This window comes from Dipodomys ordii, unplaced genomic scaffold (assembly GCF_000151885.1).
Source record: "Dipodomys ordii isolate 6190 unplaced genomic scaffold, Dord_2.0 Scaffold17, whole genome shotgun sequence".
Taxonomy (NCBI): domain Eukaryota; kingdom Metazoa; phylum Chordata; class Mammalia; order Rodentia; family Heteromyidae; genus Dipodomys; species Dipodomys ordii.
In genome coordinates this window covers 20,432,691-20,459,990 of record NW_012267233.1, presented here as the reverse complement: position 1 = coordinate 20,459,990, position 27,300 = coordinate 20,432,691, and the positions used below count along the sequence as shown (strand labels likewise).

The 27,300-nt window shown below is 35.2% G+C and overlaps 1 protein-coding gene across 1 annotated transcript in view; it reads right to left on the bottom strand.

The window, feature by feature from the left end:
- The window catches only part of Mmp16 (matrix metallopeptidase 16 (membrane-inserted)), a 237,040-nt gene that overhangs the window by 53,126 nt on the left and 156,614 nt on the right, over positions 1-27,300 (bottom strand). The window contains exons 5-6 of the mRNA XM_013012442.1: positions 17,789-17,950; positions 15,698-15,909 (exon numbers count right to left, since the gene is read on the bottom strand). Of these exons, the coding sequence (XP_012867896.1) occupies positions 15,698-15,909; positions 17,789-17,950 (374 nt within the window). The remainder of the gene's footprint in view (positions 1-15,697; positions 15,910-17,788; positions 17,951-27,300) is intronic.

Below are 27,300 nucleotides of genomic sequence, written 5' to 3'. Positions count from 1 at the left end.
CATCAGCTCCTTTGGGCTTCAGCTGAGGGATCTAAACAGCCTTTCTTTGTCCAATGATCTGACCAGCAACTACTCCAAATATATTTCACATGTAAGTAGGGCAGTCTGCGGAATGCAGAAACTTAGCAATTGCACGAGGGGCAAGAATAGTAGATTAATAATCACCATACTTAATTTTCTATAAAAATACTTTCTTTCTTTGACTAGGTAAATTAAAATATGATGCATCATTCTTTTGAATAAAATTTCAATAAATAATATTCCTAAAGACAAAAGGGAAACAACATAAAGTATTTTTTTCAGAAGTCCCAATCTTCTGATATATAAAAAAAGTGATACTTCTCCTGTGCTAGGTAGGACTTGTTTAGCTTTCTCTAATTCTTTTCACAAGGTCAGCCTTATGGGCCATAGATGAGCCCCATTTTAAATTCCAGGGGTTCAATGTCCAGCAGCCTGTGAGGGCTGCTCTTTTGTCGGTCCCCACATCCCTGTCTTCTAGTCCTTTCCAGTCCCACTCATTAGGAATGCTGCTGTTCATTCTCTCTCACCAGTTGCTTCCATACTTCCTTTGCTCAGTGTTTCTCACTAGCTTCTTCTTGGACTTACTGCTTTCATCTGTAACTCCCAATCAGCTGAATAAAGCTTAGGGTTCTCAATGATGTCACTAATGAAATAGTCTGCCTCTTCTTCCTCATGTCTCAATGACTGTGCCTCAATCTCTCTAGTGAAGTGCACTGTATTTCCACTGTACTCAAAGCCTTCAAACCTTCTAACTTAATAATTAGCTGGGATAAGAGATGCAAATTAGATAAACTTCATAGGACATCTTTCCCAGTGTATGTGGCCCACATAAGTGCTCCTATAGTACTTTGTGCATTAGTTGCTAACATATTCTCCTTTGGACTAAGGAATGGAAGAGGGAATGGTCTAGTGATCATTTTGTTTTCATAGCTAATGATTATTTAGTAAACAGTAAACATTTTCCTGAATTAAAAGATTATAGTAGTCATAGGTTTCATGAGGCCAGGAAAGATGATACAGACACTCTGGCAATCACTTCCAGGTCAAATTTTGTCTTTCCCAGTACTACTACTACCATTACTACTACTACTACTACCATTACTACTACTACTACTACTACTATTACTACTAGTATAATAAGAAAAACACTATCATTACCTGACAGATGCTAAAATTACTTGGACATTTGGTGAATATTGGATTCCTGGCTTATAATGTTCCTGGAGCTGACCAACTTTGCTATACGACAGCCTTCTTAACAATACTCTCTGGATTAATTCTAAATATCTTGTTGTTTTTGCATGGTTTTAAATAAATTTTGTCCTAGAAATTCTTACTATGTGAGCTTCAAAATGGTCAAAGTGAATGAAAATAAAATAGGTAGCTGTTCTCCCAGAAGGTAATTCCAATTTGAAAGAAATGTACAGTAGGTACAGGCTTTTATCTAATTGGAGATCTTTGCTCACCAGAATAATATCATTCAGCTGTACCACCATCATTTTGTCTAAAGTGATTTATTTACAATCTAAGGGAAAATTTCAGTGTAGACTGTAATAGCTTCTGCCATCACTTAATAGATCACAACCTTCTTTTATGCCATTCTGTTATGGGCTCTTAAATGTATAGCCAAGACTCTTAAAAGGTACACCTTCAAAAATTCCACTCAGTGTCATCACTCTAAGATTTACTTTCTTTCATTTTTCTAGTCTTTTTATGCCTTTCAAATAATGAAGCTCATGATCTTCTACTATTTCACTCATGTGTACATTGCAGTTACATTTGTTTCATACTTTCTTAAGCACTGACCTTTCAAATGATTGCATTTCTTTCAGTTGGTATCCTATTATTTGCTATAGCATTACTACAGTGCCAGATAAATCAGTATTACTTAAGGAAGTTTTTCATACTAGCAAGAAAGTGGCAATGAATGCTATTTTACCTTTGAGTTTTTCTTTGATATTTTCCAGATGAATGATTATTCAATGGGCTGCTAATTTTCAAATTAGGCATATTTTGCTTTTCGTTGTAACACAGAAAAATAAACAACTTTAAATTTGTAAGTAGTTTTTAATCTTAGAGTCATGCACAATGTCTTGGAGTTGCTACTTATGTGAAATAGTATAGTAGTATAAGTATCAGTAGATGGGCCGAACAGGTTGGAACACGTGTCAAATATGCCCTATGAATCATTGCACACCTTACCACCTCTTTCTAACTGCTCGTTTCATTATTGTTGCAGAGTTAAAGGGCATATTTGTGAAAAGATATTTCAGTTTCTCACAATTATTTTTGTTTTTAAGGTGCAGTGTCTAAATTCTGGGTTGTAATATTTCAACTAACTCTGGTTAGAATGTGCTGGTCAAAAGAAAGATAAAATTCTAGCTATATCCTTAAAATAAGACTCTCCTATTAAAGACAAACAACATAATAATATATTTATTGTGATTAAATGAGACGTGGAGAGAATGAAGTTAAAACCTCAATGTATATCCTACAACATTTTTTTAAATGAAGAAAAGTGTTGGTTGGGAGAGAGAGGTGAGAATGTCGAAAGAGATGACATTGATCAAGACGCACTATATCCATAAACTGCTTTGCTGAAAGGCAACCCCTTTGTACAACTAAAGTCTTAAAAATATTTAAAAGAATAAAGAATGTTCAATGAAAACAAAACAAAGAGCTATGACAAAATCTGAGATACTTCAATGTTTCCCTGTAACATAACAAGAGATTAATTAAAAAATTATTCTGTGCTTCTATGTTAAAAAGTTAAATCTTCGAGAATAATCTTGTTTAAAATTTACAACACTTCCATTTTATAGGTAATTGGCCAATGTTTAAAGCCAACCTGCTCTTGATGAACACATTGGATTTCACTGCAGGCAATGCTGAAATCAAGATCAAGCTACATGGCTCAAATGATAAGAGTACCAGCAGCTGAATCAGTGTGCAAGACCCCGAGTTCAAGATTCAGAACCAGCACATACACACACACACACACACACACACACGATTCAATCAATATGAGTTCTCTGTACCTAAGACCAACTCTGTCTTTTTGATGGTTAACTATAAATACAAGTCTCGCACATTTGCCTGCCTGAGTAGCTTCAAACTACAACCTACAGATTTCAGCTTCTTGAACAGCTAGGGTTATAGGCATGAGTCTTTGATGCCTGTCAAAATGAAATCTTTTCATTAAAAAATAAGACACTTCCTTTTATTTATAAGAATCATAGTCTGGCTTTGTCATAAAGTTTTAACATTTTTTCCCTGAAAGTTCTGTACATTTCTTTACAAGTTACTCTTAGATATATTATTTTCTGTTATTAGTTTGTTGAGATCTTCCTTTATTTTTTTAAAATTTGCCACTATGTAAAAAAATAAAATTCAATTTGCTGACTACAAAACAGAAATAGAAATAATTAAGACAGGGAGTTCATATATAACTTAGAATTGGAGTGGTAAATATGATGCTTACACTTTTTCCATATCACTTTCTATATGAAATATAAACATGATATACCATGATCAAACAGGATTCATCTCAGGGATGCAAAGCTGGTTCAGTATACGCAAATCAAATAATATAATTCATGACATCCACAAGAGCAAGGATAAGAACCACATGATTATCTCAATAGATGCAGAAAAAGCACTTGACAAGATCCAACACTGCTTTATGATGAAAGCTCTGGAAAAAACGAGGAATTCATGGACTATTCCTCATTATAATAAGGGCTGTGTATGACAAACATACAGCCAGCATTATAATTAATCATGAAAAGCTAAAGTCATTTCTTCTAAATTCAAAAAAGAGACAAGGATGTCCACAGTCTCCTCTTCTCTTCAATTTAGTATTGGAATGCTTACAAAAGCACTAAGACAAGTTGCAAACATAAAGGGAATCCAAATAGGGAAAGATGAAGTAAAATTCTCTCTCTTTGCAGATGATCTTGTATTTAAAGAACCTGATGAACTCCACTCCCAAGTTTTTCAAGCTGATTTGAAACTTTGGCAAAGTAGCAGGATACACAATTAACTTTCAAAAATCAATGGCTTTCCTGTATGACAATATGAGAAGAGCACATCTGAAATAAGGAAAGCAACTCCTTTTTAATAGCACCACAAAAATAAAATACCTAGGAGTTAACTAAAGAAGTGAAGGACCTCTAAGAGGAAAACTTTAAAATCCAGAAAAAAGAAATTAAAGCAGAACTAAGCAAGGGGAAAAACTCCTATGCTCCTGAATTGGGAGGATTAACATCATGAAAATGGCAATACTGCCAAAGGCTATCTAAAATTCAATGTGACACCTCTCAATATTCCAACCTCATTCTTCAATGAAATGGAAGAAGCAATTCAAAAATTCAATTGGAACAATAAAAGACCCCAAATAGCATAAACAATTCTTAAAAGACCCCAAATAGCAAAACAATTCTTAGCAGAAAGAACAGTGCTGGAGGAATATCAATACCAAAACAGCTTGTTACTGACACAAGAACAGACCTGAGGACTGATGGGATAGGACTGAAGACCCAGAAATGAACCCACAGACCTACAGCCACCTAAGCTTCCATAAGGGAGCAAAAAATGTAGAATGGAAGAAAGACAGCCCCTTCAGTAAATGGTGCTGGAAAAATTGGTTAAACACCTGTAGAAAACTAAAGCTAGATCCCCATATTATGACCCTACACCAGAATCAACTCAGAATGGACCAAAGACCTCAAAGTCAAAGCACACACCAGGGAACCATTACAAGACAGAATAAGAGAAACTCTAGGGCTCCTTGGCACAGGCCGAAATTAATAGAGATCTAGAAACACAACAAATCAAAGAAAGTTTGGACAAATGTGATTGCATGAAACTGCAGAGCTTCTGCATGGCAAAGGACAAAGCAAATAAGATCAATAGAAAACCCAGGGATTGGGAGGAGATCTTCACTAGCCACACAATGGACAAGGGTCTTGTATCTAAAATATACTTGGAACTCAAAAAATTAAATCTCCCAACAACAAATCCTCAAATCCCTATTAACAAGTGAGCTACAAACTTAGAGACTTCTCTGAAGAGGAAATAAGAATTGGCAATAGACACATGAAGAAATGCTCAATTTCCCTAGTCATAAAAGCAATGTAAATCAAGACAACATTGCGATTCCACCTCACCTCACCCCAGTTAGAATGGCTATAATCAAGAACTCTAATAACAACAGATGCTGGAGGGGATGTGGACAGAAGGGAACCCTATTGCATTGATAGTGGGAATGTCAACTTGTTCAACCACTTTGGAAAGCAGCATGGAGGTTCCTCAAAATACTCCACATAGAGCTCCCCCACTTCTGGGAATTTACCCAAAAGATCACAAACAAGGCCATTCTAAAGCTACCAGCACAGTTGAGAAGGTGGGGAGGAAAGGGATGTTAGGGGAAAATAAAGGAGGGTGTAACAATGCTTAATAGGGAATGGACTCATCATCTTGCTCATGTAACTGTAATCCCCTGTACAGTATCTTCACAGTAAAAATATATATTAAGAACTAAAAAAAAGAAAAAGAGAGAAAAAAACTAAAATGTTGGTCACATGACCCCAGTGGTCAAATGTTGGTTTAGCAAACACAAATTTGTTGGTTCATCCATGATCCTACAAAATAATTATTACTATGTTGCTTTATGTCCAAGTGAATTCTAGGTTAAATATAAAAGTTGTACCTTTTGCATGATTTGGGGAGAGGAAACACAGGAATGGTGGGTCAAAGGGTGAACTAATTCATCAGTGGTATACATTAGTCACTATTTGGAAATGAACTATACAACTTGGGAGACAGGGTGTCAAGAGGAAAAAAACCTGTAGAAAATGAGGGAAGAGGTGACACTTTTCAAAAAGAAATGTACTCAATACCTGACTTATGTAACTGTAACCCTTCTGTACATCACCTTTACAATACATATCAAAGAAATACAATAAATTGAAAAAAGACAGAATAACAGAAATAATAAAAATCCTGGTTTTGAATGATAATTAGAACTAGCAAAGAATTCTGCAATTGATGGGTCATACAAATAATATACAAAACCGTAATTATCTGTAAAATGTAACAAGCATTCAGTAAGTGTTGCAGTAGCCTCTAACTATTCATTCAAAGTTTAGTTCTTGTTCTTCCCTGAAAACAAATTCTTATATTGTTTGAGTGTAATTTGCACAATTTAAAATTCTTGCTTACCCAGAAAAATCTGTGCCCAAGATTAGCAGCCTAATAGTTCTAGATCTGAGAAGGAAGCATTGTCTGCTTCCACTGATGTGTTTACTATACCTTTCTGTTTTATTTTTCTTTCTTTAAAGCACATGGAATATCTGCAGGTGCAGAAATCACTCTAAAACACAGAGCTAAAACAAATCAATCATGCTGTGTAGGAGAATTACTGATTGATAATCAGAGCTAGGATTGAGTGTTTAATACCAGACTTGCAAAATTTGAATTATTATCCTCTTCAAATATAAATTAAAATCTTGAAGAGCCAGGTCTCCCATCTCTAATCCTATTGGAATATGACCATAAGCATTTATAATGTGTAAAATAATGTCAGAGATTAGTGGTTTTCCAATACTAAGTCTCTCAATCCAAACACATTGTAATCTCCCCTTTAGTTCAACTCATTTCAATTTCCATCATTAAGTTGTTCAATTTGTTTTCTTCTTGCTTATAGTTCCTGAAAATTATAGTTATTTCAAGAAATAATTATGAAGTGCTATTGGCAAGTACTTTTCTAAGCTTTGGAAGAGCATAATGAATAAGATGGTAAAGAATTTGCTTACTAATAAAAATTTTAAAGAAAGAATTTGTTCATGGAGTTTCATTGCTGGTAACAGAATTAAAAGCAAAAATACGATTCCGAATCTGGGTACTGGTGGCTTACATCTATAACCATAGCTACTTGGGAGGCTGAGATGTGAGGACACAGTTCAAAGCCAGACCAGGCAGAAAGTCTGTGAGACCCTTATCTCCAATTAACCATCAGAAAACTGGAATTAGTGCTGTGGCTCAAATGGGTGAGCACTGGCCTTGAGCTGAAGAGCTCAGGGACAGAGCCCAGGCCCAGAGTTCAAGCCCCACACCAACCCCCCCAACCCAAAAACTACTATTCCATTAATATTTATTGAATGCTACCAATGTAGTGCTGATAAAGCTGAATATTATGAATTGCTTAATCATTCCACAAATTAGTTTTAAATTACGTAGCAATATTAGTCGTTAAAAATGTTGTACTTTCCATTTTAAAAAAAACCTGTATTTCAGGACATATTTCCTAAAAATTTAAAATTTTTTTGTTTGTTTCCTTGGAAAATTTTAGGGAGATTGTTAGATTGTTAGATAAAACTTCACACAAGTACAAGTTTATGTTATTTATTTTAAATTTTTGTACATATAAAATTCTCTTGTTTTTCCTTTCATGCAATTGTTTCTAACATATTTATAAGATGATTTCTATGTTGCTTTGTATGTCCCTCCCCCACGGTATAACCCATGCTTCAACTTTATTTGATGTTGGAATAATTTGTGGAGGGGAAGGGAATAAACAAATCGTTTAACTAGGGATACAGGTGGACCCATTGCATCAATGAGATGTACAAGATGTTATGTGGAAAAATGAACTTTTCAACTTTGGTGTGTGTGGGGGAGGACTGGAAGAGGGGAGAAAGGGAAGAGTATGGGAAGGGATGGGAAGTGGAAACAAAGAGGAGGTAACAATGCTTGATAAGAAATGTACTCATTATCTTGCCCATGTAATTGTAACTCCTCTGTACGGTATTCTCACAATAAAAAAATAATAATAATAAAAATAAATTCAGCAAGAAAAAAATTCTTTTACAAAAACTAAAACAAATAAATACACTAAGATATATTAAAGTTACATAACCCCAAAATTCCAATGATGACTATAACACAGTTAACAGAGTTTCAACTTCAGGATGCAGGAAAAAAAATCTCAAATGGAGATGAGAAGGAGAGAAGAAACTCAGTGATTCTAAATCCACTCCTATTGCATAACACTCATTCACTTGCACTAATAGCTAAGCAGTAAGGAAAATACCAATAAAATATTAAAGAGAAATAGTAAGCAAATAAAATATTTTAAAAATCAATATTTATATTGAAATGGAATTTCATACCTAATACCATTCTCTTCAACAATGTTTACATAAAATATTTCCAAAATTATGATTTTTTTACTATAATAAAATTTTAATGAATTATCTGTTAACAGTGTCTTGAATAACAATATCTTTTTTTTGGGGGGAGGGGCCGGTCGTGGGGCCTGAACTCTGGGCCCGAACTCTGGGCCTGGACTCTGCCCCTAGCTCTTAAGCTCAAGGCCAGTGCTCTACCACTTGAGCCACAGCGCCACTTCCGGCTTTTTTCTTTTTGCTTATGTGGTGTTGAGGAATCGAACCCAGGGCCTCATTCATGCAAGGCAAGCACTCTACCACTGAACCACCTTCCCAGCCCCGAATATCAATATCTTTGATTTGTGTGAATCTGGATCCAATCACATGTTCCATTATCAGGTGGTCTATCCTGGGAATATAGAATTCAGTTGTTAACTGCAAGTAACTTCAGATTACCTTGTGCTGTGTTCCCAAAATATTTTCTTGTTTTTTGTAAAACACTTACTAGATTCTCTGCCAACAAAATATATTCAATCACTTTTATCGAGCAAAGTGGTATGGCACATAAAATAATAGTAAAGTGTCCTAGTTCTTTTCCTTATATTCTAAGTATTAATGCTATTTTGTACTGATAGCTAAATGCTATTTTCAAGAATAATGTCAAACAGCATTAGAACTTGAGCAAATGAATACAATGAGTAGTTAAAATTGATGAGTCTGGCTTGCTATGTAATAGCCATCATTTCCCGAACTTACTACAGAATTCTGATGGAATTTATTAGCGACTGCACAGATTAGGAAAGTAAGCTTTAAAAAATTTAGCAAATATCTGTTTTCTTCTACGGTTAGGTCTCTGTGCAATCCAGTAGAGATAAACCCATTATAGTTCCTGTCTGTCAACTAAGAGAGTAGAATCTGACTCTGGGTCTTTATCTAATGTCTAATCATTCAAATACTATCCTATCTAAATACTTATACTTATGCATACTTAGGCAAAAGTAAAAGAGCCATCTGTGAAAGATTGACTCCCACCTTATTCCCCCAGGGAGCAAAGCACGGGTGCTCCCTCGTGCTCATAGTGCTTTTCTGCAGGGAGGTCACTCTGACCCTGACTTAGCTGAAAGCCCCCTCATCCCAGGCAAAACATTTGATTCTGTGCCTGGCCAAGGACATTGCCAAGGCAGAGTCTATATTTTGTTTTTTTTTGCTTCCTTGTTAAAACCCATATAAGCCTGACCCCAAATCCACCCCCTCACACAACCACTGATCCCATGGGAAGGTTGCTGTGCCTCACTGCCCGATTTCAATCAACAGTCCTTGCCTGTAAAAGATCAAGTCAAACCTGTTTCCTTCCTTTCTCCTCCATTTTCCTAACAATACTACTTAAGTTGGGACATTATTTTTCTTACTGTAAAAAACATCTCATACTATCTCATTAGTTTGAGTCTCAAAATACAAATGCAGGAAAGCTGGAAACTTTAGAAAAATAGGATGGAAAAGAGTAGATGGGCTTGAGTATATGACAGAGCAAAATAAGACAGAGGAGGCAAAATACAAGAGGTAGCAAAATTGGAAGATGGCAGTCTTCAGGTCAATAGACAGAACTCTTAGCTTCTGTTCTAGCTCAGGGCTCTTGACAACCAGTGTTAGGATTGAATATATGTTTAAAATATTATTTGATAGTATTGGCAAAAGATCTGAGAAGGAGACATCCAGGAGGAACAAAAGGACACCAACTTGGAGGATATTATGTTAAAGACGATACTGAGATATCTTGAATTGAGATGGGGACATAGTGACTAGATGAAAAGGTAAAATTCTCATATAGGGAAGAGTCAAGAAGTTCAAGGCTGACCAATTGTGAAGGATTTTAATCACAAATCACTATCATGAATGTAAATCAGGGCAGTTTTTATTATTGTTTTGTTGCTGGTAAACAGCCTTGAATTTAGGGTTTGGATGCTTTCCATGATCATTTTTTACTCTACTACTTGAGCTAAAGCTCCACTCCCAGACTGTCTTTTCTTTTTTTTTCCCCTTGGTGGTTATTTGAAGGTAAGAGTCTCATGTACTTTCCTTCCCAGGCTGACTTTGAACCACAGTCATCAGATGTCAGAATCCTTTGTAGCCACGATTTTAGCTGTAAGCTACCAGTGCCTGGCTGAAAAGCAATTCTTATACATTTATTCAATCTCTTTCAATAAACATTTCTCTCTGTCTCTCTCTGTCTCTGTCTGTCTGTCTCTCTCTCTACTCTTCAATGAAAATCCTCCAGGTTTAGGAAAACACATAACAAATAAGAATTTTTTTTTTCGCCGAATGAAATTGACCCAAGCCTTTAATTGTAACTTAGAGTTCTTTAGTAGAAATAAGTCAGTACTCATCAAGGGAAAAACTCATACTTAAGAGTGATGATGAATTTGATGACAGAGGAAGCAAGTGGTAGTATCTGCTTTGACTTCTGTTTTCTAAGTAATGAAATAAATGCTCTCTTTTATGAAGTAGGGATGCTGAATCTAACCTGTGCCATCTTGGCCAAGTGGCAGATGATAGGCTATTGGGTTTAACTGGCACAATTTTGTCTTTATGGTGGAGGAAAGGAAGTCCCATCTCCCAGGTATAGGGTATGCTTGAATTCCTAAAGGCAGGGGTAGGGATTTGGATAAATGGTCACTGGACCTGCCAATTTGGGTTGTAAACTCTCAAGTTCCCTGTGACCCTACCCCTTGATCTTATTTAGGTCTGGACCAGTTCAGGGGCAATTATGCCATGTCACTGTCTCTATGTTTATGTTCTCTCTCCTGTCTCTGGGCCCTTCTCTGGTCATCATGGTGTCTCACTTCAGTTCACCATGGGAGCTGATCTGGTTTGTTGATATAGTTTTTATGCTTTTTCTCATGGATCATTTTTTGGACAGTGTTAAGTGTATTCATGGGGCTACAGATCTTTGTAACAAAGAGTCTACTTGCATTGGCTGTCCTTTTAATAAAGACTCCCAATTCAATTTTTCAAAATGTGGCTTCTCTATTTTCTCTTCATACAACACTTACACAGAGCCTGAAAATCTGTTCTACATTAATTGAGAGGACACTTCTGATACATTTGGAAGATGATACAAAGAAACTCTGCCTGTTCAGCTCATCTAGTTTAGTACAAAACACTAGCCTTATTTCTCTTGATTTAAAAAACTGACTAGTAAATAGAACTATTTTTTATTTTAAATAAAAGATCCCCAGGTGTTGGACAAGGTATTTCCTCTCATTCCCAGCTTCAAGAGAATATAGTTACCATAGTTAACTCTGCATTCTTTAGTATATAAATATAAATCATATGCTTTACAATGTGTTCATTCTACAACTCTGTTACAACCTTGTGTAATTGTGCCTGTTCTCTCCCTCTCCCTCAATCTCTCTTTCTGTTTCGCTCTCTCTCTCATACACCACACACACACACACACACACACACACACACACACACACACACACAATGTTTTTATTTTGCAGTCTAAAAGCACATTGAGATTATTGATTTGAATGATCAGATCATGCTATTATCAGCTCAGGTAAATAGCTTTCTTTCTTCATGGAGTAGTCTAAATCACCTTCTCCAAAGGAAGGACAAAGCTTCTTTTGTTATAGCTGATTGGTTTCTCTGTTCCTTGGTATTTTGCTTTGACTTTCAGTTCCTGCTGTAGGGTGATTTATATTCCTCAATGATTAGAAAGCCTCAGGGTTTAACTCTCTTATGTAGACATAAAAATGGACTATATATGTATGTATATATATATATATATAACCATACATAATACAAATGCATAATATACATTTCAAACATATATTCCACATATATACATGTTCACCTCACCCCTGAACCATAGGTAAAGATGAATTCACTATACATGCATGGATACCTAAAAGTCTTAATGTAAATTGAATCATCTGAGAAGAAATCAGTTACCAAAAATGAGTGATGCTGACATTCTTATTGCAAAGGATTCTTCCTAATAAGAAAACAAAACTGCATCTCTTTTTATTTGTTTTTGCTACTAATTAGATTTTTTTCATTGTTTGCTTAAAAATCATACCTACAGCATTTAAGTAAATAATACTCATTGACATGCTTGGACAAGAAAGAGAATGTATTAGAATGCTCAAGTTTCAGTAATTTCATTTTGGTTGATTGCCTAGTAGAAACATGAACCTACCTGTAGCTAGGATCCACTCAGTGCTCTAAGAAAGTTTATGCCTGGTTAGAAAATACACAGCCAGGAGAAACAGAGAAGATAAAGTATTAATAATGCTCTGCATGTGTGTAAAGACTAATGGTAAAAAATACTAGATAGATTTTGGGTTGATGAGGCAGTCTAGTTTGGAACACACTTCTGCAAGATGCTTGATCTATAAAAGTTTGTGTAAACAACCTCAGACATAAAAAGAAATGTAAAAATTAGTATTGAAAAGGTAGGATTGATGACACAAAAAGGATTCTAGCTAGTAATCAAGAAAATTAGAAAAATCAAGCTATATCAGTAAAAGGAAGATCAAACAATGGGCATTCCTAAATACATTTGAAGGGACAGTCAACAGGAGGACAATACATGAAAAATGATGAACCTATTGAGGGAAATTTAGAATATAGGAGTTTAAGAATAGATAGATTGACAGACAGCAATTTCAACCAGAAAGAGCAGGTATAAGGCAATGGCATTAATGTAAAAAAGAAAGGTAGATTTGATGTAGAGGGAGACGTGGAGAGACCAGTAGCCATGACCAAGGAAAGCAGCATTTCAGTAATCCACCATGCATGCACCTGATCTCTCACACCCCCTAACATTCAAGAGTGGCACCCACTAGCCCATCTGTGAAACTGGGTTGCTAGCCAAAAGAGCCAAGTCTGTCTGGTTTGTGCAGAGCCTAAAACAAAAGCAGCCTGGCATATTAGTAAGAACATAGTAAATAATTATTGAATAGTTACTGTTTCAAAATACGGTATGTAGTCCATCTTTCTTTTGTAACACCTAGTATTTCTTTTTTCTTTTTCGCCAGTCCTGGGGCTTGAACTCAGGGCCTGGGCACTGTTCCTGAACTCCCTTTTGCTCAAGGCCAGCACTCTACCATCTGAGCCACAGTGCCACTTCTGGCTTTTTCAGTTTATGTGGAACTAAGGAATTGAACCCAGGGCTTTATGCATGCTAGGCAAGCACTCTAGCACTAAGCCACATTTCCAGCCCTCCACTATTATATGGCACAGAACAGCAAAACTTTGTAGGGAAAACTCATATTTGGAACTAAGTAGAACTGGGTAAAACTAATATTTATATACATCTAACTTGGAGTAATAACTTAATTTTTTCTGATCCTCAGTTTTCCAATAATAATACAGATAATGCAGTGCTTTTGTGGGATTCAGTTTCTGAATGTTTACTTAACACGCATCTATGCTCACAGTAGTTAAATTACTCAACCCATGACAGCTATTAACTAAGATCAGATAGGCTGTGTATGGTGACACATGCCTGGCACCCCATCACTCATGAGGCAGAAAGAGGAGGATTTTAAGTTTGAGGTGAGTTCAGGCAAAGGTATTCAGAACTAATTTCAAAAACAAAATACAAATGAAACACTAAGGAAATGCATAAGTGACAGTTTCAAGCCCTAGTACTATAGAAAAAAAAAGAAAAAACTGGTGAGGTATTAGTAGGTCTATCCTTTACAGAGTTTTGGTTAAGGAGTCAAAGATAATATAAGAGATTAGGGAAAGAGGTCTTAATGAAGCTGTTTTGATATTGCAAACAGTGATCATTTTATTATACAGAGTGGTATTAAGTCCAGACAGCAGTGGTCAGAGGATCTCAGATTACCAATCATTAGCACTAAGAAGCACCTACAATGTACAGTACAAAGAGAAAGGTGAAATTAATTGCCAGGTATACTGATGCTAAGTTCCTTTGAGAATAACAATCTATGTAGCCAGAGAGGAATAATGTAAAAGAATGCCTCTAGAGCCAAACTTCACATGGTGTTCTTAGAGATTGTTGACATTTTAGTGACTTCATCATAGTATCAAAATATCAAGCCACAAGGTGGAAATTTAGACAAAGTAGTAAGACACAATCCTGCTTTCTGAAAGAAAATATAAACTATAGCATTTTGTTTCCATTTCAAGTAGATGCTCTGGCTATAGCCACAAAATAACCGTGAATAATCATGGATTACCATGCAAACCACGAACTTGACCAACCAGGTGTAATGTTGGTTATACACACTCATATGTAAACACACACAAATGCATACACACACAAACATGCTTTTTTTTTTAAAATAAGCATTTTCTTTAGTCAAATCTAAATTTATCAGCCTACTTGAAACAATGGTGATATCTGCAGAGTATTTATAGAATTCAAAAATCTATTCATGTGTTTGAAGAAATGCATTGATTTTTTCTGGAAAGCATAATGGTCTCATGCAAACCATATCAAATCTAGATCTTATTTTTATAATAAAGGAAACAGAGTACATTGTCTTTGAAGCATTATATAAAATCTATATTTTTAAAGTATATCCTTGATACACAGGAAATGCTGCATAAGCAGGGCAATATTTCACTATGTATTGATCCATGGCCACTAAAAATAAGAGTGCATTATTCTACATTGAAATAGATAGTGCTGGGAAAATGTGGCTATGTACATACTTGAGTGACATGGTTGAAAATTTGTATTCTTCTTCAGTCCTTAACCTCAGTTTACAAATACTGAGTGAAAAAAATATGTTTCAGTATGTTCACACTGTAATATTCTGTAATTTAGATATAGTGTCCAGTACTGTAAAATTGAGAGGTATCATTAATAAATGTAAAATTAATTTTCCTTTCCAATGTTTAAAAAATAATGTAAATTAGATAGATCATAATTGCTATTGAAAAGAGCCATGTATATATAGTCAAAATTATAATATTCCTAGAGGAGATTTAACTCAAATGGTTACCACTTGATTACAAACAAATTGATCAATAATACTTCTAAACAATGCAATAATGTGAAGTGAAATCATAGGATCTTACAAAGATATGTAAGTCAGAGATAAAATAGTCACAATGTGCCTGGAAGTGCCTAGTCTCCCAAACACAACATCCCAATTAATCTGCATTCAGGATTTAAATGATGCCATTTCATCTCCTCACAACTAGCAGTGTTTTTTGTTTTTTGGGATTTTTTGTTTGTTTTTTTGTTTTTCATTCTCACATTTCCAGGCATTTTTGCTTCTGCTGACATAAGTACATATCCCAAAATAGAATGTTATAGCAATCCTCTGATAGATATTTAAGCCCATTTGTGCATTCATTTTTTTAAGGATGTTTTTTATTTAAATAAATAAATAAAATCTCCTAGCTGTAAGAGGGCTGGGAAAGTTGTTTTAGAATGAATGAGAACATGTTTTCTAAGTGACATTAGGTACTTGATCCACTGTTTCAAAAGAAAAGAAAGCAAAGTAGTCATAGCCTCCTACCTTGAAAACAAACATCTCACGGCGAAGAATAGCTAGAGTGTTAAAGTTCCCATCACAGATGTTGGGTTTGGCTCCTGGATAGGAAGGTCTTCCCGTGGGAGGCCTAGGAGGTTTGGGCCTGTCGTTTTTCCTTGGGTCAGCAGGAGGAATAGAGCGGTGTGGGGGCACTGTTGGTAGAGGTCTTGTAGGTGGAGGGATCTTGTCAGGAGGACCTTTTGAAAATAAGAGAAGAGTGCTTGACTTACTTAAAACTTGGAATAGTGTTGGAAAATATGCTACAGAGAACTATCACTTGTCAGCAGAAGGCACAGACTACTAAGCTTGCTAAGAGGCCTTTACAATCATGTTTTATGATAAAATAAGCCACTTTAACCTACCCAACCATGACCAACTCTATCTGAGATTGTCCTTACCATTCTGGATCCTGGATATGAGAAATTAGTGCTTGTTAGTTAATGTAAATGATTTTAATTTATAGGTTTATCACAGTCCTTTTAGGAAAGCTGTCTTTAAGTCTTTGGAACTAGGTGGTATAGGAATAATAAATGAAAATGAGTACTGAAGTCAGGCATGTAAGCCCTACCCAAGATCATCTTGGATTGCGATAATGATTTTATGCAAATAGTTCCTGAAGATGAACATGAACTCATCAAACATTATTCTGCCATATGTCTTTAACTATATTTTATAAACTTTCACTGATTTCACTGCTTTTTTTTCTAATGAAATGTTTTGGCAAATTGCTGGTTGACTGTTTTATTTAAATATGAAATCTAAAATACCTATTGATTAAAATACCACTAGTAAAATATTAATGTGAAGTACTCCTAAAAAGAAGCTAATGTTTAGGCATGCAACATGATATGTATGTTCTGCATTATTTCTTAATGGATGTATATTTAAAAAACTGAAATATAGAGCTGTTGAGTATTTAGAAAGGGAAAAAGATTGTTTTCCAGATCGTTAGAGAACTAATTCATGAGGTCATGAGAAAGACACTGCTTCTAGATAACCATTCAAGAGTAATTTCTGTTGAAATACACTAAAGCAGGGGATAGTCCAATTCAATACCTGAGCTGTTTCAGTTTTGAATTGGAGACATAGCTTTTTTTCACCGTCCTGACAAAATGAAGAGCAGCACAAAAGTTGACGTAGAGCAGCACAAAAGTTGACGTATTTTGTTCCTAAATTATTTTAATTCTAAGAGAATGCTAATGACTGAGATATTAAAACTGAAAAACTAATGAATGCAAAACAAATTAGTGAACTTAAACTACACTGTTTAAAAATGCAAATAACATCTTCTGGACACTTGAGATTAACATACAGATAGCACACAGTTGTCTTTGTATTGCAAAAATCAAAGCTTCACTTCATTAATTTACTTGCTATATGTAAATTATAAATGTCACATTCTTAACAATTAGATGTGAAATAAATGTCTTTATAAAGGTCAATGGTTGTATTGAGGGAGTTGGGATTATAGTAAATATGCATAATAGTATCCCTGCTTATTTTAAATTTGCATCTCCTAACTGAATCCAATAAATACAAATGCTATTAGCATACTAAAAATTTATTTTGTGCTATGTGCTCATATATTAAGCCATGTGTTATCTTTCATTCCATTGCTAGTCACTTTGAGTGAATTAGTAATTATTATGCTTTTGAGCACAACTGGACCTTTAAAAGTACCAAAAGTGAGAACTAGCACCAAGCTGCAGAAACTGTTATTCAATCTGTCAGTTAGCACCAGGCTCAGTACCTTATATAAAAGTCTTGCATTTCTTACTGTTTTTGATGGTACTCATTCCATTTTTTTAACTGCAAAAGCAAAAATTCAGTAGAACTTAGCATTATTGAAACTTTCAACTAATCTCAATTTTAAAAAACACATACACAAAAACAGTATTTAAGACTTTTCCTTATTACATATATCTCAGGTAGCTGTCAACAAAATTAAATCAACAGAAAAAATAGTGCAGCAGGCCAAACAATGTTTCTTTATCTTGTGTATGTAGAGTATTTCTCAAACAAGAAAATGGCAGAAAGTCTATATTTGACTGTTGGATTAGCTAGACAGAAACCTACCATATATCTTCTGGATGCCTTGCAAGTCATCATTAGGAAGTTTGAAGTTGTCTGTTTCCATATACTGATAAAATGGAGCCATGATAGCAGTAGGGTCATTGGAATGCTCCAGTCCCAGAGCATGTCCTAGTTCATGAACTGCTACAAGAAACAAGTCATTTCCTGAACAAATGAAAAAAAAAAAAAACAAGAAGTTAAGGTTCATGTAAGTAATATCCAAGGGCAGAGAAAGAGAATAGTTTAGTACTACTAAATTATCACCCAATTAAAAATGAGAGAAGCTTTAATTATCCATATGATTTTATCATTGGCTTTCCTACTGGCACAATCCAGTAAAATTCTTTAAAATGTTGATATGGGGGGGCTGGGAAGGTGGCTCAGTGTCTATGTAGAGTGCTTGCCTCACATGCATGAGGCCCTGTATTTGATTCCTTAGCACCCCGTAAGCAGAAAAAGCTGGAAATGACACTATGGCTCAAGTGGTAGAGCACTATCCTTGAGCTGAAGAGCTGAGGGACAGCACCCAGGCCCAGAGTTCAGGCCCCACAACCAACAAAACAAAGTTGATATGGGAAAAAGGGGGTGATGAAGACATTGTATAAGTTCATAAAGTGGAACAACAAAGAATAAACGAGCAACAATGTTGGAAACTAGTAATGCTGGCTTAAAATATCCTTCCAGTTTTAAAGTAAATCTCAAAAAGTTAAACATCATGTACAATGTTTATATAAACATCTTACTTTATAACCTTTACATTTAACGTAATCCTAACAAATCAGTTAAAAATGAAAACCATATGGAAGACACAATTCCTACTTTTTTAAAAAAATAGGTAAATGCATTAAGGCACAAAACATATTCTTGTCAAAGACAGCACATCCTCCATTAATAAAGTAGCAATTGGAACTCAGTTATTATGACTGTGAGAACTGTTTTACTTGTGGATGATGTAGGAAGAAATAGTACTATAAAATAAAGGCTGTCAACTAGCAGTCTTAGGAACTGAAATTTTAGTGTCAACTCAATAAAAACCAATTATAATCAATGCAAAGATAATCCTAACAAAATCTTCTATATGCTTTCCACTCCTGAATCATCATAGTTGATTATTAAGTGTAAATTTTAACACAATTGGAGATCAAGTGCAAAGGTTTTAATGAATGACTTGCCGTAAAGGTAAATAATTTCAACGTACAGCCTTTGTAAGAAACCCTCTTATTAGCCATTTCTATAAGGCACTGTGGTAATTCCCTTCAATGTACTAGTTTATGAACACAATACCAGCTAAATAATCCCACCGTTTTCCCCTTGGGAGTTTGTCACCAAAGAATGGATGAGATGATGGGGCCAGTTTTCTATATAACATCACATAGGAAATCAGCCCTTGTAATAGTTTTAGAGACAACCTGATTGTGGAAGAAGTAATATAGATTAGATATTGCTGTGAAATAATTTTTTAGATTTTAAAAAGAGATAAATATGACCATTTTCAACCTCAAAGAGCTTATCTTCTAATACAATTACAAGTGAGGTTCAAAATACAAAAGAAAAGCACAATACTCATTAACTATGATAATAAAGCATTAACTATCTCTATTGAAAGTTTACTTGTGGGAACTTTGAACATTTTTACCTGCATTTCCTAATCTAAATTTTTTTTTGTTTGCCATGGGACTTGAAATATGGATCTGGGTGCTGACCCTGAGCTCTTCAGCTCAAGGCAAACGCTCTACCACTTGAGCCACAGTGTCACACCCAGTTTTCTGGTGGCTAATGGGAGATAAGAGTCTTACTAACTTTCCTGCCAGGGCTGTCTTTGAACTGAGATCCTCAGATCTCAGCCTCCTGAGCAGCTGTGATTACAGGCATGAGCCACCAGTGCCTGGCTTCTAATCTAAGTTTTACAATGGTCAATAGAGTTAATTGACTATTATCTCCGCTTAAAAATGGAGATATGAGTGTTGGACTTTAAAAATGGAATACAAGGTCTGGAGATGCCCTGTAACACTTGAAAGCTACAGGGTGAGGCAGGGCTGGATTCACACTTCTCAGTTGGATTCCAGGATTCATTGTTTCTAAAAAGTCACTATAGGAAAGTACACAGCTGTAATACAATTACCATTCTCTAGAGATTATATAATATTGCTAAGTAAAAAATAGCTTTATTCATTAAGCGACTCATTTACTCAGCAAAGATTTAATCATACCTAATACGTAGGCTCTGACAACAAAATGAACAAAATAGAACCTTCCTCTCTCCCCCCAAAAACAACATAAACAAAAAAAATGCCTTTATAGTATTTATTGTAAGGTTGGATACTGGAGAAGTAGGTGGCAAAAAATAAAAGTAAAGTATATTATAAATTGAAAAATGATGAGGAGATACACCAAAGGAAAATGCTGAAGTCAAAGGGGAAGTCAGGGTTACAACATTTATGATAGTTCAGTAATGGTTTTGGCCTCTAGTCTGACTAAAGTAGAGAACAATGAATGTTTTTAGGAGAGAAAGCTGTAATGTGATTTTCATGTTAACAAAATTACTCTGGCAATTACTCTTGAGAATCAACAGCCAGAGGAAGAAATGCAGTTTGATTTAAGAAATGAAGTTAGTAAAATAAGGTAGGCACACATGCTGCTGGGCTGGGATCATCACAGAGTATGGTAAGATTCTTGATACACTGAAGGGAGAACAGGGAGCTTCATAAGGAACAAAAATGCACAGAATTAAACAGTAAAAGAAAATGTCAGTGATAACACCCAGTATTTTGTCCATGCAACTGAAAAATTGAACTTATATCCAGTACATTCACTAAGATAGAGAAAACCGTAGGAAGAGCTGTAAGTTGCTATTCCTATGTCCATATGTGGCAGAGAGAAGGGGACAAAGGTAGGGGATATTACTAGAAGCACAGGCTTTAATTGTCATGTAACAGATGATTTAAAAATATTCAGTTGAAATGGTAAGTCTAGTTTGATATACGAAGGTGGGAGATTGGGTAAAATTATACCTTTTGGGTTGATAAGCTGTCCTCAAAAGCATGTATAATCAATCATGGAAAATGAGAGAGTAAGAGAGAGAAAGAATGAAACTGTAGATTGACACAAGTAGCGGTAGGAAATTTCTTTTGAATTCTTTAATTTGCTTAGTGAAGATGAAGAGATGAAGTGACTTATCAACTTAGAGAATATTTGTAGAGGAAAATATAAAGAGAGAAAAAATATGAGTTTTTTGTGTTTTCTTTCAGCTGGAAGAAAATAAACTTGGGGACACTGGAAAATACAGAATGATTAAATTCATGATAATGAAATTAAGGAAACTTGTTTCATTATGTGGGTGTATTTTTCTCATCAAGCCTCATTCCATTATGTTAAAGCAGGTATAAAGCCCCTAGAAGAGTTGCTTTCAATGAGATGTTGGTATATCCCATTGAATATGAAAAGTAGAGAGGAAGATACACTGTAGCTATATGTAAGGACTGTATATTTTTGGTTTATCATGATGGTTTGTGCTGTGAAAGGAGAAAAGGCAATACTTATAGAATGCAGAAGGCTATGACAAAGACAAACAATAAAATACTTTAAGGTCCACTCTTCAATTCATGGATAGTTATAGAAAACTTGGATTCATGGTGCTTCCAAGACAAGGTGGAAAGATGAACAGTGGGGGTGATTATGGTAACATGAGATTTCTAATGATAATTCAGATTTGTAAGAGTAAGGTCAAGAGTATATGTATAGGAAGAACTGAGTTAGGATAGAATACAAAATCCTTGGAGGAAATACAGTAACTGAGAAGCCACAACAGTAGAAAAATTATGTGCATGTCTATTGAGGCCATCTAGTATTAATGTAATATTAAAGTCAACAGCATTGAACCAGGAGATAAAATAATGAAGGCATAGATAGTCATGACCTGAAGGCTAATAGGTAATTCTGGTATTGACAAACAGTAGCACTTGCCTGTTTTCCTATCTTCGGGGGAATCACAAAGGCTGGATACAGTACTAAATGCCTGTCCTGCCCAGGGGCACAGGCAAGCACAAGTAAGAGAATCACAGTCCAGGAAGACTGGGCATAAGTGAAACTGCGCCTTAAAAATAATCGATGCAAAAAGAAGCTGAGGCATGGCTCACATAGAGAACATTTACCTGGCAAGTATGTGGTCCTGAGTTCAATACCCAGTACTACACATGCAGGTGGGCGTGTGTGTGCGCACGCACACACACAAACACACACACACGAAAATTGGAGGATTTTAATAGTGAATATGAAGAAAATGTGGATGATAAAAATATACTTGTGGTCAAAATAATATAAAGGAATCATTTCATATCTCACAAATCTTGGTCATAAGAATTTCTTCCTCATCTCCCTTCTTTCCTCCCTCCTTTGCCTCCTTCCCTCCCTCTTTTCATCCTTCTTCCTTTGCTTTTATTTCCTTTTTGCCTAGTAAAAAAAATACAGTAAGAAAAGAATAAAACAGATCTAATAGCAAATATGTTTCAACAGCCAAAAACATTTTATTTCATATTTCTGTTACCAGTTATTCAGATTTTTCCCTAAGTACCATTTTCAAGGGTAGAGCCATTCTGGTCTAAAGAAGAAAGTAAGGCTTTAGAAGGAACAAAATAGAATTGGGATATGAGTTTATGACCTGTCGAGCATGCCACAGCACTTTTAATCAAAAACACTGGCCAAGGCCTTCAACTAATTACCATTCTTCAGATGATTGATAATAATATAATTAAAAACTTCTTGTAGATTCATAATAGTCTAAAAAGGGTAAGTTGGTCAATATAGTATCACTCTGATGGAATATGATGAGTCTTAGGTAATTAAAATGTACCACTAGAACCTTTTTCCCAATGATGAAAATAATAACTGTTCCTGCAGTTTACCATTAATTCACATTATTTTAGATTCTTGGTTGAAATATACCATGATCTTATTAACAGTCAGGCCACAAGGGAGAAAATTAGTCTTCTGGTTCTTAGTATGGAAACATACTTGCTTCCTTTTCAAGATTTTGAGTTTTGTGTTAGTGGCTTTCAATCATATCTCTAATCTCTTTTCCTTTGTATTCTCCAGTGCTATTGAAGAATACTGAACTGTACATTATAAACGATAATGCATTAATTTTCATTTCCTTCTTGTAATTATGTCTATATTTTAAGCTAAATTACTTTACCCTTCCATGCATTTTCATACATCCTTTTTTCTGCTGACATATACTGAATGTTGTTAAATAATGGTTATGTAGCTTTTCTGACATAAAAATTGTTGGAGTTCTGGCATTTTCAATCCTATAAACCTAGTGCATTATAGGACTCTAGCACCATTCATTGAATCTATTTTTTTTCAGGCCCCTACTCCCTCAGAGGTAGTCAACAACTTCACTTTTAAATTTCTCATGCTGTATTTACTTCTTATAATTTCTATATCCTTGTTTCAATGAACAATACTTTTCTTGTGTTTGAGCTTTGTAAAATAGATACCATTGCCTTTGCCATTGTATTTAAAAATTATCTTTAAATAGTTGTACAGGGAATTGCCATTCAACAAAACAGTATGAATACAATGAATCTTGATCAGTCACCCCTTAGATAGGTATCATTTTACACTCTGCTTTCTGAAAGTTGCATAAAGTCAGTATCTTTCCTATGATGTACCTTCTAGCTTGTCCATGTCATTTTCATAAAATTTTATTAATATTTAAAAACAAAACACAGCCATCTTCTCTACATATTGTTCTTTATAAACAATGATTATAACACATCCTTTCATTCCTTCAAAATTTCTCCTGCTCTTAATATTTACTTGTATATTACATGATCAGAGACTGGAAGAGATTCAAACTTTTAAGTATTTAAATTTAATATGTTGAAATCCATGCCTATAATTACAATTCAAATATCACCACCAAATGTTTCTTCGGTAGAATTTTTTCCATTGTCTACTTATTGGATAGAATAGGCTGCTTTTCTTAATTTTTATTTCTCTAAGACAAAGCATATAGCTGGAAAAGATAAACTAATGTGTGTCAGCTATTCTGCAGATGATCTCCATGATTCCTAACCCGTTCTTAATGGTTACATTGAATCAAGGTTGAAGGGATTGCTATTGCAAAATAAAGTGATATCCTTTGACTTTCAAGATGAAGTCATAAAGTTCACCCAAGACTTTAAGTTCCATTCTCTTCTCTCCAACTGTCTCTTTCTCCCTTTCCTCCTTCTCCATTTTCCAATGTCTTCCTTTTCACTCATTTGGAGAAACAAGCTGTCATGTTACACAAACACTTCCTTAGAGAGGACATAAGGAGAAGATGATAACAGCCAGGACAGTGAAGTTGGCCTCGTGGTGAGTACAAACCAACTGGACGTTGAACCATGAAATACTGTGAGCTAGACCCTTCTATTTTAGCCCTTATATTCTTGTCCTTCAAAACTATGAGAAGATAAATGTTTATGATTTCAAGTTGCTAAATTTGTGGCAATTTTTTGTACCAATATATCATTAATATCAGATCCTATATCACTGTATTCCATTCCAATTGCTTAGAATTAGTAATAAGGAAAGAAATGTGAATAATACAACTTATTCAATAGAAATCCAGCAGAGCATATTTAGAGTAATCCTGTCTAATCTGGGATGGCCTCTACATAAACAGATTTAGCAATAACTCTGACTCATAAGGAAAGACCATGACTGAAATTTTCTAAGGGAGAATCTTACATCATGTGGTATTGGGATCCATGATATCGTTGCTACTACTCCCTGAAAACAAGAGAAGTTGGGTAGAGTAATATGAGAAGGGAACAAAAAAAAAGAGAAGTAAGTAATTTCAGCATTACTGAGCACCAATAAAGAAACAGAATGGCATTGAATTTGTATTGAACACATCATTGCTTGTGTTTTTCTTATTTTTCCTTTCACCAGTAATACTTTGATGATGGTGGAACTTTCCCAGTCAAGAAATCTATTGGAATTTGCATCTTGCTTTTCCAGGTCCAGATAAGAACATGGCACAAACTTTTTCTGCAAAATAGAAACTGAGAGAAGTTGGTCTTGGGTAGATTTTCACACATCTCTGATATTTCTACCTCAAGCTTCAGAACGAACATTGGCTTTTCTTCTAGATACTTGTCTCCAGCTGGCTTAGCCAAAGTTTATTATGGCTAATGTTAAAGATAGCTTAGACAATGTTAGACATATGGGTTAGACATAGTTTACTATGGGTAGTGTTTATTATTAGAGCCATTTATTAGTTGCTTACAATTGGTGCAAAGGAACGTAAATACTATTACAATTTAGAGTACTATTTACATGTACCAGCTAAATTTTATTGAGTTTTATTTGACAATAAACCTTATTTACATAAACTTATGTTCAGAACTTTGAAATGTTTTGTTGTATAAAGTACTATTACTATACACCAAAAGGATTGAAAACTAAAAAAAATGATGTGTTGTGATAAAAGAAACAAGATTAGGCATCAAATAGTCCTATGTGCTGAGTAGAGTACTAGATGCTTTAACTATATTTGCTTTTCTTTTCCTTACCATATGATTTAGGTTACATTGTGATCACTATTTTACAGATAAGGAAATGAGGCTTGAATTTACAAGAATTGACCAAAGTGACAGAGTAAGTGGCAGACATTTTTTAAGGCCTGCCAGCTAGAACTTAATGTGGGAAAATGGGTTTCTTCACTGGTTTTTTTTTTTTTTTCTCAGCCATAAACATCTTTTCAAGGCTTCTGGAATGTACATGTGTGCATGCCAGGATATGAGTGCTGCTAGGTCAAGCCACCTGTTCAAACAATAGAGCTTTTCTACAAGAATTAGTTCTAGACATCTATAATAGTATTTCTGCACTCCATTGAATTAATACCAAGTTTAATTTAAAACTTTTTCCCTTTTTAGTATGCCTGGAGGGCTATAAGAAAATACCACGAAACACTTGGCTTTAAGAAACAAAAATATCTTTTTTGTTGTTGTTCATGGGCTTGAACTCTACCTAGGCACTGTCCTTGAGCTTTTTTGTTCAAGGCTAGTACTCAACACATTGAGCCACAACACCACGTCCAAGGAATATCTTTTCTTAAAACTCAGGAGAGTGTAATCTGAGAACAGGATGTCAGCAGGGTTGGTTTCATGGAGAGGATTCTCTTCCTGGCTTACATCCTGCTGATTCCTCCTTCTCTCTCTGTCTGTCCTCCCTCCATGGCCAGAGGGCTCTCTAGTGTCTCAAGTAAGGACATTCATTTCATCTCATCAAAGGGGCCCTTTATGGGTTCATCTAGCTCTAATTGCTTCACCTACTCCCCTCCCCAATACCTCTCTAGGATGTCAGAGAGTAGGGCTTTAACATTTAAATTTTGTGGGGTATATCAGTCAAGACTGCCTGTGGCTGTGACAAAATGCTTATTTTGGTTCATGGTCCTTGGCTCTGTTGATTCTCATCTCATGATCAGGCAGAGAATCATAGCAGTAGCAGAATAGGGCAAAGGCTGTTCCTCTCAGATCAGACAGGAAAGGAGAGAAACAGAGATACAGAGAGAGCAAGAGGAGAGAATGAGGGCAACAGAGAGGGGGAGAGGGAGAGAGACAAAAAAAGAGACATGGGGGGGAGGAAGGAAGGGAGGGGGAAAAAGGAGAAAGAGAGAGAGAGAGAGAGAGAGCGAGAGAGAGAGAGAGAATCAGAATCTCCTAAAACAGTAGCTCCAGCTGGGGACCTACCATTGGGGGACACTTCACTCTCAAACTATAACATAAATGTGCAATTCAGTCTATTGGCTGACTTAGAAAGTTTTAATCACTTCCATTGTTTCTCACTTTTAATTGAGTATAAAAAGACTTAGAACAAAGGAAAAATTTATAGCAGAAAAGGAAGATGCATGGCTACCATTAAGAAACAGAGCACATATGTTTTGATTTATAAAATTGTCCTTCAAAACATTTCATTTAGGGACTGAGGATGTTTTGCTGAAAAGAGTGGAGTTGTAGGAATGTGGTTAGGTTTGAGCCTGCCACTGGTGCACATCAATAAGTCACAATTAAACACTGAGCATTTACAATCTGAGCGAAAGGAACTCCCACTTAATAGGTCTTCCAAAACTAGCAAAAATGTTTTAAAATGTACCAAACCTATAGGATTTCTGATAAAAAAATAAATACCTTAAAATAACTCAATACCAAGAAAACAACTTTGGTTCTATGTTAGCCAGGTACAGGGGAAAACCTCAGAATAATATTTGGTTAATAAAGGCCAAAATAGTTTTTTTTATTCTTTTGGACTCCAGTTTGGCTATGAAATTTGTACTTAGTCAATTAAATATGTCTTCTCTTAATTTGAAAAAGTCTTGTCAACAAGAACAAAAGCAACAAAATAGCCAAATCGGATATACTAAATTGCATGACTGAAACAAGATTGTTTTGTTTCCTTTCCTGTTAAGCCCAGTTAAGGTTCTAAGAATGTTTTCATTTATGTGCCATGTGATTTATTTATATGTG